At 37.0% G+C, this 17,549-nt stretch overlaps 1 protein-coding gene across 1 annotated transcript; it reads left to right on the plus strand.

Annotated features, from left to right (window-relative positions):
* Positions 1–621: 621 nt before the first annotated feature.
* On the plus strand, positions 622–11,419 carry LOC141492737 (GTPase IMAP family member 4-like). Its single transcript, XM_074193386.1, has 3 exons — positions 622–711; positions 4,189–4,258; positions 6,941–11,419. The coding sequence occupies exons 2-3, from the start codon at positions 4,204–4,206 to the stop codon at positions 7,879–7,881; spliced, it is 996 nt and encodes a 331-aa protein (XP_074049487.1). The 5' UTR covers positions 622–711; positions 4,189–4,203; the 3' UTR covers positions 7,882–11,419.
* The last annotated feature ends 6,130 nt before the right edge of the window (positions 11,420–17,549 follow it).

The following is a 17,549-nucleotide window of genomic DNA, read 5'->3' on the forward strand; positions in this document are numbered from 1 at the left end:
TTGACGCCTACCTCGCAAATTGTCACATTCTTGCTACCCTGGTGAGGAAGTGAGCTACTAGGCTCCAAATGCTTTTGCTGATTTGTCTTAAAGTTACTTATAATAGTTGTCCCCATCTTGAAGTTCAATCATCAGTCCTTTACTGTTGCTACTTTGACCTACTTAAATACTATCTTTGTCCTGAGTTTTTCCTCATTTATAATAAGGTGGAAAACAGAAATGACAACTTTTCCTTTCAACAGGAACAGAGAAGGGGGCGGGGGACTTCCCTTATCAGAAGATTTTAGTAGGAAGGAAATGAGAAGCTTGAAAATAAGGGCCCAGGGGAGTAAGTGGGAAAATGGTCCAAAGCTACTAAATCAGACAGAGAAAGAAGAGAATGGGCAAAGGCCTCCCTAATATTGAAGAACTGGTTATGTGAGCCCAGAGGAGGATTTGCTGGAGAGTCAAATTCTCTTTCTGTTGCTTCCGCAGCTCAGGATCTCTCTTGCCTCAAAGGGGCTCAGCAGGAAAGAGTTCAACCAGGCTTGATTAGAGATCTGTTTCTTTTTTTAACCCCTGTTTCTGGAAATGGGCGGTCCTTAGGTCAAACCGCTTTCGATTCCCTTCTGTCATGCTCTCATAAGTGCTCGGGCTGCAGGCACACCCTGCATTCAACCTGAAAACCCAGCTCTGGAGGAGGAGGCAAAACCACGGGCCCGGATTGACCAGGTGAGGGGTGGGTTGGTGGCCCCTGTGGGGAAGGTGGGCTCCTGGCTCCCTGTTCAAAGGATGGCCTTGCCTTCCTCAGACGGTCCAGTTTTGTTTCTCAGCTTGCTTCAGACCTTAGCCTCAGCTCCTGCTGAGTGTGGGGTGAAGTAAGTGTGAGATGGTTGAGTCTCAACACCCTCCTAGAGCCTCAGGGTGGACTCCTAAAGCACAGTGCCTTCTCTGCGGAGTAAGTGGCCTTGGAGCCTTTGCCAGATTTGTGAGCAAGGCCTGTTCCTGAGTGGTGACAGAGAGAGAAAAGAAGGAACAAACTAATTTACTTTTAGAGTCCCTCATGGTCATTATTGATTAAGGTTCAGGTTACTGGTAAACAGGGACCTATGGACAAAGCCATGAAGCAATAGAAAGCCTACCTCACCCTTAATCAAAAAGGTAGTTGGTGAAAGCTAAGTGTCATTTTCCCCAAAATGCCCCCCCTTTCTTTTTCCTGCCTCAAATAATTGTTCTGAATAGCTATCTCATGATTAGACATTAATTTCTAAAGTGTAAGCATTGCTTTCTCCATGTATCCTCTGGCTACATTCTCTTCCTTAGATTTATTTATCCTTCCCCCAAAGAGAGACTTTCCTTTCTTCCTCTAACCTTCCCTGTGGGTGCTGTGGTCATTTTTTCTCCATTCCTGGTTGATCCCAACAGTGCCCTGAAAAAAAAAAGAAAGGGAGAAAAGGAAGGCAATGGGATATCAAAGACAGGCTTCACAATTTTTGCTGAACTCTGCAGTGGGCCAGTTCACAGTAACCCAACCATGGCTGTTGTGATACAAAGAAAACCTGAAATGGCATTGGGAGGGGGATGTGCAGAACCTAGAAGTATGGAGAATTCATTCTGTCTGAGGGAAAAACTCAGGCTTCTGACCATGGAGTGTAAGTGTAAAAAGAAAGCTCAGATTTATTAAGGACCATTACAACACAAAAGAAAGAAAGAAAGAAAGAAAGAAAGAAAGAAAGAAAGAAAGAAAGAAAGAAAGAAAGAAAGAAAGAAAGAAAGATAGTTAATAATGAATAGTTCAGGAAAAAAAAAAGATTACAAAATTTATTTCTCTGTGCCCATAAATTCCCTGCATCACAAGGGTTCTTGTAGGTTGTGTGCTCCATTTCTCCACTCTAAGAGTGTGTGTCTGGGTGTGGAACTGGGCAGGAGTACAGGGCAGCCACCAAGGAAGGATGGGGAGCCAGAGATGGCTCTCTTCCCCTATACTGAACTTGGAGGCCACCTTTATAACTCTCCCACTCCTCTTATGCTGTGAGGACAGCTTTTAGATCTTCTTTCTGAGAATTCTGTGAATTTAACATGTTATCTTCCTAGCAGATTTACCATCCCAATAAAACTGATATCTGAGTGATTATATCTGGGACACCCTACCTTCCCTTGATGTACTTTCCTCCATTAGTTTTGATAGGGAAAGTATCCATTTGACATTATGGGACTAGGTAGATATCTCTTAAAGTTTTCTGCAGCCCAAAGAGCTACTGCTCTGTGTGAAATCCTAACACTGATTTTTCCCAGTTAAAAGGAAATATTTTTCCACTGTCTTAATAAAGAAGGAAGTAACATTTTACCCAGAAAAAACAAAGAATTTTATAACTTCAAATTTGTATATATCATTACTTCTTAGCAACTGGACTTTTTCTTAGTAACCAACCACTAGACATGACTGGCCACAAGATTTTAAGCAAATAAAAATATCTTTTTTTTGGCTTTTTTTAAAGACAATTGGGTTAAGTAACTTGCCCAAGGTCACAGAGTTAAGTAATTATTAAGTGTCTGAGACTGAATTTGAACCCCTAAAGACTCCAGGGCTGGTGTTCTATTCATTGTACAATCTAGCTGCTTCCAATGAAAATAATTTTAATCTATACTGAGACATAGCAGATTTTTCTGCAATTTTTATATGGACCACATACTTTACTTCAGAGATATAATAACAAATGTGGGCATCTTCATATTGTAGAAATTATATATTTGAATGCAGTAATGGCAATCGGTAATAATGCCCATATGTGGGCAAATATTTCTTTAAAATTTAAAGATTTCCTTACTTTCTTATCTTCTCTCATTCGAACTCTGGAAAAATGAAGACACCAAGACATTAACTTTTTTAGTTCACAGAGTCAGTGAATAAGGGAGCTGGATATGGAAGCCATAATTTCTGACTCAAAGTCGTTGTTTTTTTCCAAAGATGAATAGTTGTTATAAAGGTTAAACAGATTGAACTAACTTGTCACAACTCTCTGTTTTGGTCTTAGAACACTGCAATATCTATAAACAATGTGTGTCATTTTATATTTAGCCTTTCCCAAAAGAGGAAAATGAAAGGGAATGTAGAGTAGGGGGCACAGGTGTTGACTTACAATAGTAGAAAGAGTTTCCTTACTAGGATTTCCCTAAACCACTGATCCTATTCAAACAAAATAAGAAGTGAAGTATCAGACAAATTAAAACCAGAGCTCTTTGTCAGACTGATATTTCCAACAAAGAGTTAGAGTACTAGGTGTTCTAAAATCTGTTAACACTTTCTGGATCGGAGGCAGTGGGAACCAGAGATGGGGTACTCAAGACTGGATGGAGATGCAGCAGCAGCTCTAGATAGGCAAATCTTGATCCTTGAACTCTGAATAAGAGAAGGAATTGAGTCAGGCCATGATGTGGAAGAGGCGGCTAAACAATAGCTAGTAACTGCAGGTTGGTGTATCATAAGGGAGTAGGTTATGACTGGTGAAGTAATCATGGTCACTTTTGGAAATGGCTGCTCTTGGGGTGGCTAGGTGGCACAGTGGATAGAGCACTGGCCCTGGAGTCAGGAGTACCTGAATTCAAATCCGGCCTCAGACCCTTAATAATTACCTAGCTGTGTGGGCTTGGGCACACTTAACACCAATTGCCTTGCAAAAACCTAAAAAAGAAGAGGAAGAAATGGCTGCTCTTGGTTGGCATCATCTTAAAAGTGATGAAAGAAGGCCGTGACCAGGATAAGAGAGAACCATAACCCCAAATCATGCATCTACTCTCTGGGGCTGGTCTCCCTCCATATAGTCTTTCCCTTTTCTGATTCATCCTCCTCAAAATTGGCAAATTGATTTTTCTAAAGTCACTCTTTTACTCATTAATCTTTGTTGACTTCCTCTGTCTCTGCAATCAAATGTAAAGCCATATTTTTAGCAAATAAAGCCCTTTGCAATCTGTGCTCTAACATGTCTTTCCTAACGTGTATGTATGCATACACATATATGAATGTGTATATAAATATAAATTGTCTTCTTGCTATACAACACTTCAATTCAGGACCCCCGGAAGTGATTTGACCAAATTCTCAAAGCCTGTCAAAGGCAGAAGTATGGACCACAACCTAGATCTGCTCTTAAGTCATCTCTTTTCTCTTCAGCCTAGTTGATAACTTTGGTTATCATTCTTTTTCTACAGAAGTTGCACCCTCTAATGGCAGAAGGTTCTTTGGAAGAGTTTCCTGACTTGATGGAGGGAACAAGTCATGGTGAGCAGACATCCAGGAATCCCCTGGAGGGTTGGTAAGGGAGGTGATTGAGATCAGTTTAATAAGGCAAAAGCTGCTTTGAGTAGCAACCTATTATTTGCATGACCTTCTTTCACTTTCTCTTCTTTCTTTCCTTTTCTCTTTCCTTTATATACCCTCCTTCTTTCTTCACTTCATTCTTTTTGTTCCTGTATTTTTAACGAATTCCTTAGATGCCACAGGAAAGAAGAGGGTAAGAATCTCTTTACTTCCTCCACCCTGTAATGAGCTCTGTTGGACAAAGCTGGCCATAGCAAGGGCATGTGAGGTGACTGTTCTGTGTGTACACCTATCCATTCACTCTGACAGGATTATGGCCTTCTGTTCTATGAAGTGGGGAGAAGAAAAGAGGTGGCTGATACTTGACTAATATACCCTTTGTGGAAAAATCTTCCCTGGCTGTTTGAGGGCAGGGTCAATTGCTAACATTCAAATGGCATCCTTTCTTCTTATATATAACCTCATGCCTAAGTCCTCCACTAGTGTCCAGCTCTGAGGAGAAAGAAAGGCAGTGGAAATGTCAACAAAGTTGAGAGCCAACAGAGGATGGGAGAGGAGAAGAGACTGTCCTGTGTGCTACTGCCCTCCAATTTTCATCTGTCACCTGTTATATCTATCAGATCTTTTTGTCCTATGAGAAAAATTTCTATTTTTCTCTGTTTGAGGCCTAATTAGTTTAATTGCCAGAAAGGTGATAGGGCTACCAACCATGGTTGCTATTATATGCAAACTCTTAGACTTCATGTAAACTCTTAGATCTTGTACCAACTGGCCTAGCTTTTCATTTTTGCCTCCATCCTTAGAGCATTTGCTTTCCACTGACTTTAATCCTCTCTCTTCTTTTTTATCCACTTTTCCTCTTGGCTTTTGCCAACTAATCCATGTACTCATTTATACCTGATTATTGAACCAATGTTGGGTATACTATCCCAGCTTTTGACTTTTGTAGGCTTTTGTTAGGGGAACTTAGGTATCCTTAGCCATAGCTTCTTCTTTATGAAAGTCTTTATTTTCTAGTCCTTCATACAATTATTCAAGCATAAACACCTAATATTTAGCATTTATATAAGGGCTTTAATGGTTGCAAAGCACTTTTCTTTTTTTTTTTTACTTTTTTTTTTTGGCAAGGCAAATGGGGTTAAGTGGCTTGTCCAAGGCCACACAGCTAGGTAATTATTAAATGTCTGAGACTGGATTTGAACCCAGGTACTCCTGACTCCAGGGCTGGAGCTTTATCCACTGCACCACCTAGCTGCCCCTGCAAAGCACTTTTCACAGAATTTGTTAATCAGTCTTTACAACACTCCTAGGAGATAAGTAATTTTCTTATTCCTGAAAAATGAGGCTGGAAGAAGATAGATGATTTGTCTAGTAGCACAAAGCCAATATCTGAGGGAAGATTCAAATTCAGGTCTTACAGTCCAGATTCAGAATTCTATCTATTCATGTGAACTAGCTGCCTCTCTACACAAACTGTCTGCATATAGATCTGTTACAATTAACAAAAAATTCACTGTATGTATATAATTATCAGTATTGGAATAAAAATAGAAAGGTAAGTACCTAAAGAATATAGAAACAAAAAGTACTATATAAATATGGAGAATAAAAAGTTCACCATGGGCTTGGCTTATTAGGGAAGACTTCAGGGAAGGACTAAGCCCTTAAAGAAATCTAGGTTTTTAGATATATAAAGGAACATCTGGCATTCCTTATATGGAGAATGAAATGAACAAAAGCTTGACAATGAGAATGCTGGCAGTGAGTCCTAGAAACAGTGAAGAAACCCATATGATTGGCATACAGGGAATGATTCATGGAGAGGCAAGATATAAGATTAGAAAAGTAGTTTGGGACTGAATTGAGGAGAGCCTAGAAAGTCAGACATTTATCCCAGGTAATAAAGTGCCAAAGAAGACCCTAAATATTGTAGAAGATAGAAGTGATGTGGTGAATATGGTGTTTTAGAAAGACGAATCTGACTTTCATGTATGGAAACATAGATTGGAGGTAAAAGGGGTCTGAGCCATCTAATCCACCTCATTTTGTATGTATAGAAAACAGTGCTCCACTCAGATCACACAGGTAATAAGAAGCAAAGCTAACATTAGAACCCAGGTCCTTTAATTCTGAATCTAAGACTTTTTGTCATAGCACCATGCTGCTTCTGAGGATTGGAGAGAGATTAGACTCTATTTATGGGAAACACTTTAATAATGCAGATTAAGAATGGGAATAAAAAATTAAGAACAGAAAAGAGAAGTATGTAAATTCATTGCAAACACAATCCATGTATTATTTACTTGTGTATCACCCTGCCTCACTGCAGAGCTTTGCACATAGCAGTCACACTATAAATATTTTGTTAAACTGAATTAAAGACAAAAAGGTATTTTGAAGATAAATAAGGCAAGTTCCAAAAATATCTGGCAGATACAGCATGGGTTTCCTATTAAAAGAGTCAATACTATGTGGCAATCATCAGTTAGGTGAACCTATTTTTGACCCAAACAGTTATATCCTTCTTGCTAGGAAAGGTCCATACTAATGTGCATGTGACTCTGGGACCCCCGGAAGAGGAACTGAAAGGAAAGCACTTGAAGGTAGAGTTTAACTCTGTCACTTCCATTACCCATATTTCAGGTTATGGAAACCAAGACCCCAACAAAAATCAACTGAGACTCGTCCTGGTGGGTAAAACAGGAGCTGGGAAAAGTGCAACGGGTAACAGCATCCTTGGAAGACGAGTATTTGATTCAAGACTAGCAGCAAAGTCAGTGACCAAGCACTGTGAGAAAAGAAGCAGATTATGGAAAGAGAAAGAAATTGTCGTGGTGGATACTCCTGGGATTTTTGACACTGATGTCTCTGATGTGGACACTTCAAGGGAGATTGCCCGCTGCCTCCTGATATCCTCTCCTGGGCCTCATGCCATCCTTCTGGTGCTCCCACTCAGACGTTACACCAAGGAAGAGCAAGATGCAGCAAATAAGATCCTGGCAATCTTTGGTTCCAAAGCCAAGAAGTACATAATCCTTTTATTCACCCGGAAGGATGATTTGGAAGGCACTGATTTGAAGCAATACTTACAGGAAACTACAGATGAATATTTGAAAGAGCTTGTAGAAAAGTTTAAAGGAAGATATTGTGCCTTCAACAACCGGGCCAGTGAAAGGGAGAAGGAAGACCAGCTAATAGAACTTCTGGGCCTAGTTGAACAAGTATTGCAGAAGAATGGAGGTTCTTGCTACACAAACCGTATTTATCAAGAAGCAGAAAAGAAGATTTGGAAAGAAACTCAAGACTATCAAAGAGTCTACATGCAAGAACTGGAAGAACTGAAAAAGAAAATAAGGCTGGAATATGAAGAGAAAATTAAAAACTTAGAGAATGAACTGGAGAAGAAAGAAACAGAAAAACTGATGTATAAGGAGATTGCAGAAAAAGAGCATTTCTATGCAAACAAGCAAATCAGTGCTAGAGCTGAGATTCTAAGCCTAGACTCATTCTTTGAAAGCTTCTTCAAAATAGTGAAATTCACTTATGATGTCATAAAATTATTTTTAGATGAAGAAACTGGGTAAAACTATCTTATGCTTTTTACTACTTTTCCAAATTCTTCTTTCTCTGTTGTTTATTGATAAATACTCAAAAATCACAACCATCCTAGCATTCATGTCTTCAAGTGTAAGGATAGTTGCAAAACTTTGTTAAGAAGAGTTACCCTAATATTTAATAATTATCATTCTGGTCTGAAAAAAAGGGACAGATTCTTTTCCTGTCAACATACAGCAAAGGAAGTTATAATTCATTCTGAACTCTAAATTTTCCCTCTGAGATCTAGATGGGGAAAGAAGGAAGAAGAAGAAGCAAATTTGTAGTTTTCTATAGTTCACTATCCCTTTCCTTCTGGAAAAAACATATTCTTTGTAGGGTGACTCTTCCTCAGATTTCAATTATTATTATCGAGGAACATATAACTAATACTTATGTAAGAATTTAGAGTTTGCAGAACACTTTACACAATATTTACCTTCAAACACAGTTATATGCAGATCGAATGACATTTGATTTGATTTTCATAGTAACCTTGTAGGAAAAGATTATATTATTATCCACATTTTATCAATAAGTTAACTAAGTCTGAGAATCTGACTTCCTCATAATCCAGGGTTAGTAAGTCTCTGAGGCAGGATTGAATTTCACTTCCTTTTTCTAAGTCTGACACTCTACTCATATGATACCACCAACTTGCCAATTCAGATTAGCCTCATGTTAGTGCTTTTCAATTTAACCATATAACATTTGTGCAGGGAGATGAAATCCTATTCTATTACTGTTTCTTAAGTTTAAACTGGAATTGCCCAAAGATTTCTGTTTCTTAATGATCCATTCTCTCTTATTACCTGTTCCCTGAAATTGTATATCCCAATGTCAAGTTACTTTTATGAGAGTTTCTTTATTTATAAAGCTTTTCCTTGAAACTAACCTCTGATATAGCATGGCAGATATTGTTCCTGTTTCATCAGTGGGAAAAATATAACATTGAAAGAAATGCTCCAGTCCCCATTGACATGAGAATTGTTAGTATTAAGGCAGGAATAGAAACCTGAGTTTCTTCTGATTTCAAGCTCAGTGCTCATTTTACTATAACACATCAACTCTTTCATTAAATCTGTCTTGTGCTAATCATGTTCAGAGTATGGCAAATGGAATGCCAAATCCCTCTTAATTCAAAGACTTTGAAATTCTGTGATCCAATAGATAAGACAATGGGGTTTAAGAAATTGATTATGCTAATGAATGTTTGATCTTAATAAAAATTTTTATTTCTTCTTGTTCCCAGGATTATTTTGGTTTCTTTTTTCATTGACATGGGGAGAATAGAGGGTAGCAACAGCACCATAATCTTTGGACAAATGAAGATAGTACTGTATTTTGTAAAAAAAAAATTAGGTGTGTCTTTGTGTGTGTTTGTGTGTGTGTGTGTGTGTGTGTGTGTGTGTGTGTGTATGAATTGATTTCTACCCTGTTGTAGAGATCTGTGTTTTGAAGTGCTTCACAATTTTTCTCCAGAACTTCTTTGGTCCCATTCCCAACTGGTCACCCCACATCCAAAGTACTCTACTCCTTATATCAGGATAATCAAAATACCTTGCCAAATAAATTTGGAGTGGAGTAAAATGTGTTACCTTTGCAGTTCCCCACCTTGTCCCAAACATAGACAGTCCTTTCTTGTGACCAATAAGATAAATTGTTTGAATGTAGAAACAGATGGGCTTGTTTGTAGAGTGGTCACTATCACTTTTATAAAATCACGCAAGTAAGGGTCTTGCCTTCCAGAAGAGCTTTTTTGACTTCAATATTCCTATAGGTAATACCTTCCTGATTGAGAGAAATAACCTTCAAGACCAGAGAAAATGCTCTGTAAAGTTTCCTCAAATCCCTGATGTGATTAGAAATTCTCAACTGATCTCCAACTTCTACTGGTGATAAAAAGCTTTAGGGAATCTGATAATATACCCCCTTACAACTCTTAAAAATGTCTTGGACATAGTCCTTTGTATTAAATATGCATTTGGAACATGTTATTCATGTTATCTCTACAGATGATTCTCTCTTTGTGTGAGCTGCATACAACCACTGGTTCAATAAAGCCATAATCTATATGCCTATCAGCTATAGCATGCTTCAGGCCAGGAGAACAGGTCTGCAGACACTCATTACACTCATTAATCCTTTAGGGCTACCCCTAAATGTTAAGAGGATAAGTAATAACCTTGCTCTAGGATCTCAGACTACGAGTTCTTGTAAAGTATTGGCAGAGTGCTACGTATGCTACATGTGGCACCCTATCTGAGATTAACATGGGACTCTTTGACTTTGTGGGGATCAACTAAAGAGGTTATCTTCTCATGACTTTAATTATGGAGACCCTAGTTTGCAGGATTTTTCCCCTCTCTCTCTTCTCATTTAGACCACAATTGCAAAAGTCAGTATTCTAGAGTTTTTTCCTTGCATAGAACCAATGTCTTTGTCATACTTTTGGTTGTTAGAATATTTATTACCAAATATCTATTACATGAATGTAAAAAGTATAAATATTACAGTTAATATAAGCAAAATAAATTCATATCCCTAATATCCTAGTTGCTAGGTTCACCTAAAACATTATATAATAGCTCCCACCATCATATTTTATTTTGGATTTTTTTAGGAGACCTAATATTTTCTTTATTATGACCAGAGTTCAGACAGTTAGCTAAATCCTTTGTGGGCAGCAAGCCTACAGAATAAGGGAAGCAGCTTACCTAAGAAGTTAACTCTAATTGCTGAATTACCTTTTACCATACTTCTTCGAAGGATTTTCCAAGTATGTTTTCTTTAAAATAACTGACTTGTAGTAGTGAGCCATGAATTAGAAATTTCATTTTGATTGTGCAATAGTAGAAATACATTGGGGAAAATTTTGGTACATATAGTTAAAGAAAATTAACTTTGACCTACAAGAGGATTGCCTATGGTATGATATGGGAATTGGAGAGGTATGGTTAACCCCCATGCCAAACCCCATGCCCAATTCTCACCACATGAACCAGTACACTTGCAAGTAAAAACATTACAATGGAGACCTGGAGTAAATGAGGTTAACATTCTCCCCTTGGGCATTGAGCTATCCCCTAACTGTGGTTTCTTTGGGCAAAAAGAGTATAGTTTGGTAGAGTACTCCTTAAGAACCATCACTATGTCATATCCTTGCTGATTCCTTTTCAGTCTTCCCAGAGATTTTATTTCTTTTTTATCCTATGAACTACATTATTTTTAAATTACCTTCAGAATTCTTTCTACCTGAATTTTGTCAAGACTTTAGTAAGAAGCAATCATAAAAATTTTCAAGTTACCAGTATTTGGTTTCTTACCTGCAGGAGGTGACTTCAATTGGTCTAGTCTATTAGGATGTAGACTGCAATCAGTAACTAGGAACACCTAGGCACCAACTTTGGATCACTGAAAAAAATCAGATAAATCTGAGATTGATATATAGTTAGGCAGGCAGGCAGACAGATAGATACATACACACACACACACACACACACACACACACACACACACACACATAAATACATTCAACAAAGTGATTGAGAGAAATATTAAGTAGTCCAAGTCCAGTGAAATATACCCAAGGGAACAGCAATATAATTGATCCATTAATGACTACTCTTGGGTTTCATTTATATAACCACTTTTTAAAAAATCTGCTTTAGCATCATATAACCCACATCCTTCAATTTTGTCTACTTGAACTACATGAATGATTGTGTAAGAAGCTTTGGTAAAATCCAGTCATTCTGCATTGAAGAACTTATTCATATTTCAGTCATGAGCATTATGGTTAGCCTGGCATAACATCATAACATATTCTTTTCTTTTTAGGTTTTTGCAAGGCAAACGGGTTAAGTGGCTTGCCCAAGGCCGCACAGCTAGGTAATTATTAAGCGTCTGAGACCGGATTTGAACCCAGGTACTCCTGACTACAGGGCCAGAGCTGTATTTACTACACCACCTAGCCGCCCCCAGAACATATTCTTAACAATGCCATGTTGATTTTCCTCTTTAAGATACCTTCAGAGTTAGTCCCTCAATTCCCTCAAAATTATTGCCATCAGCATAGGCACCTTCTCAATGTATACTTGGTCTAGCCCAGCTTTTCTTCTCAATTTTGTTCTTACTGGTGTCACTTCTATAGTCTCAGAAATCATTATGATATCATGTAGGTAGTGGAATGGATAAAGTGCTAGGGCTAAAGTCAGGAAGACTTAACTTCCTGATTTCAAATTTGATTCCAGACTGTTGTTATTGTTTGTCCTTCATTCTGCAAGAAGACCTGACCTCAGGGTGGTGATGTCATATGTAAGTGGATTGGACTGAAGTAAGGCAGGACTGTACAAAGTCCCCAGTCTCACTTTCTCCTCTGAAGCCATCTGGGTCCAGTGGCCAGATATGGAACAATACAACTTTTGATCTTGGTCACACTGGTTTTGTTTGTACAAAACCTTTTTAATTTATTGCAGTCAAAATGTTCTCTGTCTCTTCTTTGGTCAGGAACTACTCCCCTTTCCATAGATCTGACAGGTAAACTATTCTTTGTTCTCCTAATTTGCATGTAATGTCTCTTATTTCTAAATCCTGCACCTGTTTTGACTTTATCTTGGTATCGGGTGTGAGACGTTGATCTCTTCCTAGTTTCCGCCATACTAGCTTCCATTCTTGCCTATAGTTTTTCATTAAAGAGGGAGTTCTTATCCCAGAAGCTGCAATCTTTGGGTTTATCAAACAGTAGATTACTATAGTAATTTCCTGCTGCACCTTTTCTATTCCATTGATCCAGCACTCTATTTTTAGCTAGTACCAAATAGTTTTGATGATGGATGCTTTATAATAAAATTTTAAATCTGGTTTGACTAGGCTGCCTTCTTTTGCATTTTTTGTTCATTACCTTGATATTCTTTTTTTTTTTTGGTTTTTGAAAGGCAATGGGATTAAGAGATTTACCCAAAGTCGCATTGCTAGGTAATTATTAAGTGTCTAACACCAGATTTGAGCTAGAAAAGAAAGATTGTGGGAGGTGGCAGATGGTAGGAGTGAAAGGTGAAGGAGAGGATAGAAAGAAAGAAAAATAGAGTAGAGAAAATTCATAGTACTCATAGCTGCAAAGGTAAATGGAATGAACTCTCCCATAAAATGGAAGTGTACAACTGAATGAACAAAACTGAATGAACCTGACTCCAGGGCCAATGCTCTTTTCACTACACCACCTAGCTGCCCCATTCCCTTGATATTCTTCACCTTTTGTTCCTCTGTAATACTATTATTAATTACTATTTTTTCTAGCTCACCAAAGTAATTTTTTGGAAGTTTGATTGTATGGAACTAAATAAGTAATTTAATTTAGTTAGAATTGTCATTTTTATTATATTTGTTCAGTCTACCAATTGTTTATTTCTTCCTGTAACTCCCTTAACTTCTCCTTTAAGAATTCGGATGCTATAACACCTGGTGCATATATATTTAATTTTGGTGTTTCTTCATTTTCTATCATATCTTTAGGTGAAATGTAGTTTCCTTCCAAATCTCTTTTAATTAGATTTATTTTTGCTTTTATTTTGTCTGAGATCAGGATTACTACCCCTGCTTTTTTTTACTTTAATAAAGCATAATAGATTCTGTATTCTGTCCATTACCTTTACTCTATCACTCTGCATTATGTGTGTTTCTTGTAAACAATATATCATGGGAAACTTTTTTTGGTTCATTCAGTTATCCACTTCCATTTTTTGGGAGAGTTCATTCCATTTACCTTTGCAGCTATGAGTATTATGAATTTTCTCTATTCTATTTTTCTTTCTTTCTATCCTCTCCTTCACCTTTCACTCCTTCCATCTGCCACTTCCCACACTCTTTCTTCCATTCTATCAGTCTTCCTCCAATCCCATTTTACTTAATCTCTTCCTCTCCTTCTTCTCTGTCAGGTAAAATAGATTTCTGTATTCAACTATTATGTATCTTATTGCCTCTTTGAGTTGATATTGGTGATAATAAGATTCAAGTGATGCCCACCCACTTTCACATTTTCCTCTCCACTGTAATAGATTTTTTGGAGGGTCTTTTGGCAAGGCAATGGGGTTAAGTGGTTTGCCCAAGGGCACAGGGTTGGGTAATTATTAAGTGTCTGAGGTTGGATTTGAACTCAGGTACTCCTGACTCCAGGGCTGGTGCTGTATCCATCACACCACCTTTAATAAGGTTTTCATGGTTCTTCATGTGAAATAATTTACCCCATTCTACCTCTCTCTTCCTTCTGCACTCAGTGAACTCCTCTTTCTCATCCCTTATTTATTTTTATGTAGTTTCCTCACATTCATTTTTATACCTGTCGATGTGAATCTTTTCTAGTTATATAATTAATGATTTTTAAGAATTACAGAATCATCTTCAAACATAGGAATTTAACAGTTTAGCTCTATTGAATTCCTTATGTTTTCTTTCCCCTTTTTACCTATTTATCCTTCTCTTGAGTCATTATTTTCGAGATCAAGTTTATTATTAATTCTGGTCTTTACTTTATTAAAGCTTGAAATTCTTCTATTTCATTGATTGACCACTTATTTCCCTTAATGTATTAGGTTTCATTTCATTGGGTAAGTGATTCATGGTTGTCGACTTACTCTGCAGTCTGGGAATATCAAGTTCTATTCACAGCTGCTAAGTCCTATATAATTCTGATTCTTGGTCCCTGTGATATGCAATGTTTCTTTGGCCACTTGCAGTATTTTATTTTGACCAGATAGCTCTGAAATTTGAGTATTCCTTAGAGGTTTTACCCTTTTGAGGGGTGGGGGGGGGGTGGGGGGAAATTACTTTCCTTGGGTGATCAGTGCATTTTTTCATTGGCTATTTTGTCTCAGGTTCCAGGATATCAGGACAATTTTCTCTGATAATTTCTTGAAAGACGTCATCTAGGTTCATCTTTTGCTTATAACTTTCTGGATAATGATTCTGGTATTGTTTCTCTTGCATCTATTTTCTAGGTTAGTTTTTTTCCTCCATGAGATAGTATACTTTGTTCATTCGTTTGAATTTGATTGATTCTTAATATCTCAAAAAGTCATTAGCATTCATTTGCCCAATTCTAACTTTTAAAGAGTTGTTTTCTTCAATTAGTTTTTGTAATATCTTTTCTACTTGACTGATCATACTTTTTTCAAATTAATTTAAACATTTATTAAACATCTATTATGAACAATATATTTTCATAATAACTTATCTACCATATCTTTCCAAATGGTATTTATACAGTTTTTTTAAGGCTACATGTAGACCTTTACATGTATACTACAAGGGTTCTTAGGGGGTTCTATTCCAATATTTTCCTTTAATGGATAAGAAAAGTGAAACTCAGAGATGATGAAGACTTATCCAATCAATGTATACCATGGAAACAATGCAAAGACCAGAAAATTGCCCTCTGTGGGGGGCGGGGGGGGGGGGAGAGAAGCAAGACTAGGGGAAAAAATTGCAAAACTCAAACAAAATCTTCAAAAAAAAATCAGAAATAGCAACCCCCTCCCCAAAAAAGACTTGTCTGACATCATACAAGCAGTAAGTAGAAAACCAGGACCTGTGTTTTCTGATTCCAAATTCAGAATTTTTTTCCATTGTACCATACTGCCTCTTTTATAAAATTTTATCTTGCTAGATAAAGCTATTGTTCATGTTTTTCATGCTCTTTTTGGATCCCAGTTCTGACATGCCATGTGTTAGCTGTCATATTTTTATTTTCCCCTTGGCTGCAAACTTGTAGAGAATGCCATTAGCCTTTATAAAATCTTGATGAAAATATGGAAGAGGGTAATGATTTCACTATATCCAGCATTTAAGTCATTAATCTCTTTCGATCTACTGTCTTTCTCGGTTTCAAATTTACCTAAATAAACTATCATTTAGCCCATATCCTTCCATCTTCTTCAAAAGAATCAAAAGCCTTTATCAAATGTTGTCAAATGCCTAGCTGAATTCAGTAATATCATGTCGACAAGTTTTTGTGACTTAATTTAGAAGAGAGTTTTTATAACATTTTTGTATGCTAGACTTCTCTGGCATTATGGTAAAACCTATGAATGTTCAGAGAATGTTTTTAAATGGATAAAAATCTTATGATTACAGAGGAGGCTAAGTGGTGCAGTGGACAGAACACTGGCCCTGGAGTCAGAAGTACTTGAGTTCAAATCCAGCCTCAGGCACTTAATAATTACCTAGCTGTATGGCTTTTGGCAAGCCACTTAACCCCATTGCCTTGCAAAAAAAAGAAAAAGAAATACCCTCATATCTACCCTTTAGGAGGATGGATTTCTTCATTTTGTGTAGGAATAACAAAGGGCCCAAAGGTGTCTGAAATAATTGTACTTAACAGAGCCAACTTCAGCTTTTTCTCCCTCAAGGATTATTGTAAAACTCAGTTATGCCTTGGTTTCTTTTGAAAGTCTTTCTTAATTTGAAAAATCTTAAATTATAAATCAGTAAGGTCATTTTAATTTCTCTTTCTTTCTATTCTCCTTCTCTATTATGCTCTCTCTTCTATTCAATTTACCACGCAGAAGGCACAAACAAGGATGCCTAAAAAACTACTAGGCATTTATAATAACCTCTGTTACTGGAAAAACCAGAATTTTTACAGCAAGTGGAAAAAAACAGCAAATATTTTCTTGATGAAAAAGGATTGGTGAATCAGATTGAAAGAGAGAAAGAGTAAAAGAAAAAGGAAAGAAGAAAGACAAATGAAACCAGGGTTTTCGTGGAGTGGAAGAGGAGAAAAGACTGAGCATGGAAATACAAGATTCACTGATTATGTCTCTGAAATTCAATGGATATGGTACTCTGTGTATCCTTTTTAGTGGCTTACATTTAGGGCTGATAAGAGTCTATCGGAGTCACAGCATTTTCCTCTCCTCACTCATCATAGCATCAAAGTTGAAGCTAATTGTCAGACTGTGGATAAAACAAACAATAATATCAGGTGCATCACCTATATTGCATTCCCATTCTCTTCCAATGTAGCAGCACTAAATCTTCTTAAATAAGTGTGACTTCTCATGTGCATTTCTTGCTTCTCATGAGGTTTCTCACTCCCCTTCAGTTCAGATAAATGTGAAAGTGAAAGTCACAGCCTTCAAGGACTATATATATATATATATATATATATATATATATATATATATATACATATATATACATATATATGTATATATATGCAGATTTCAAGTAACAGATTCACTAATCTCTAATGTCTCATTATAAAAATAATTGTGAATTATCTGATTAGTTACCCCTCACTCTTTTTCCCTTACCCAATCCCTTCTCATTCTCAACAAATCTCTTTTGGAAAGACTTTCTTTCTAGAACTATTGAAAACCATGAAATCATGCTGGCTTCTTTCAATGACTTCACCTGAATTTTAAGTAACAGGACAAGAAAAGAGTAAAAATGATAAAAAAAAAACCTTTTGAGATTTTACACTAATATAGGAGATGATGAAATATAGGATGAACTATATGTTATTTTATAGAAAGGATTATATAGGGTAATATCACCAGTCAATAATCCATCATTAGGAAAATATTTTTTTCATTTCTTCAACAGCTCGTCTGACTATTATTCTTGTGAGGGAAAAGTGGAGTTGGGAAGAGTACAATAC

Source organism: Macrotis lagotis, chromosome 7 (genome assembly GCF_037893015.1).
Source record: "Macrotis lagotis isolate mMagLag1 chromosome 7, bilby.v1.9.chrom.fasta, whole genome shotgun sequence".
Classification (NCBI taxonomy): Eukaryota; Metazoa; Chordata; class Mammalia; order Peramelemorphia; family Peramelidae; genus Macrotis; species Macrotis lagotis.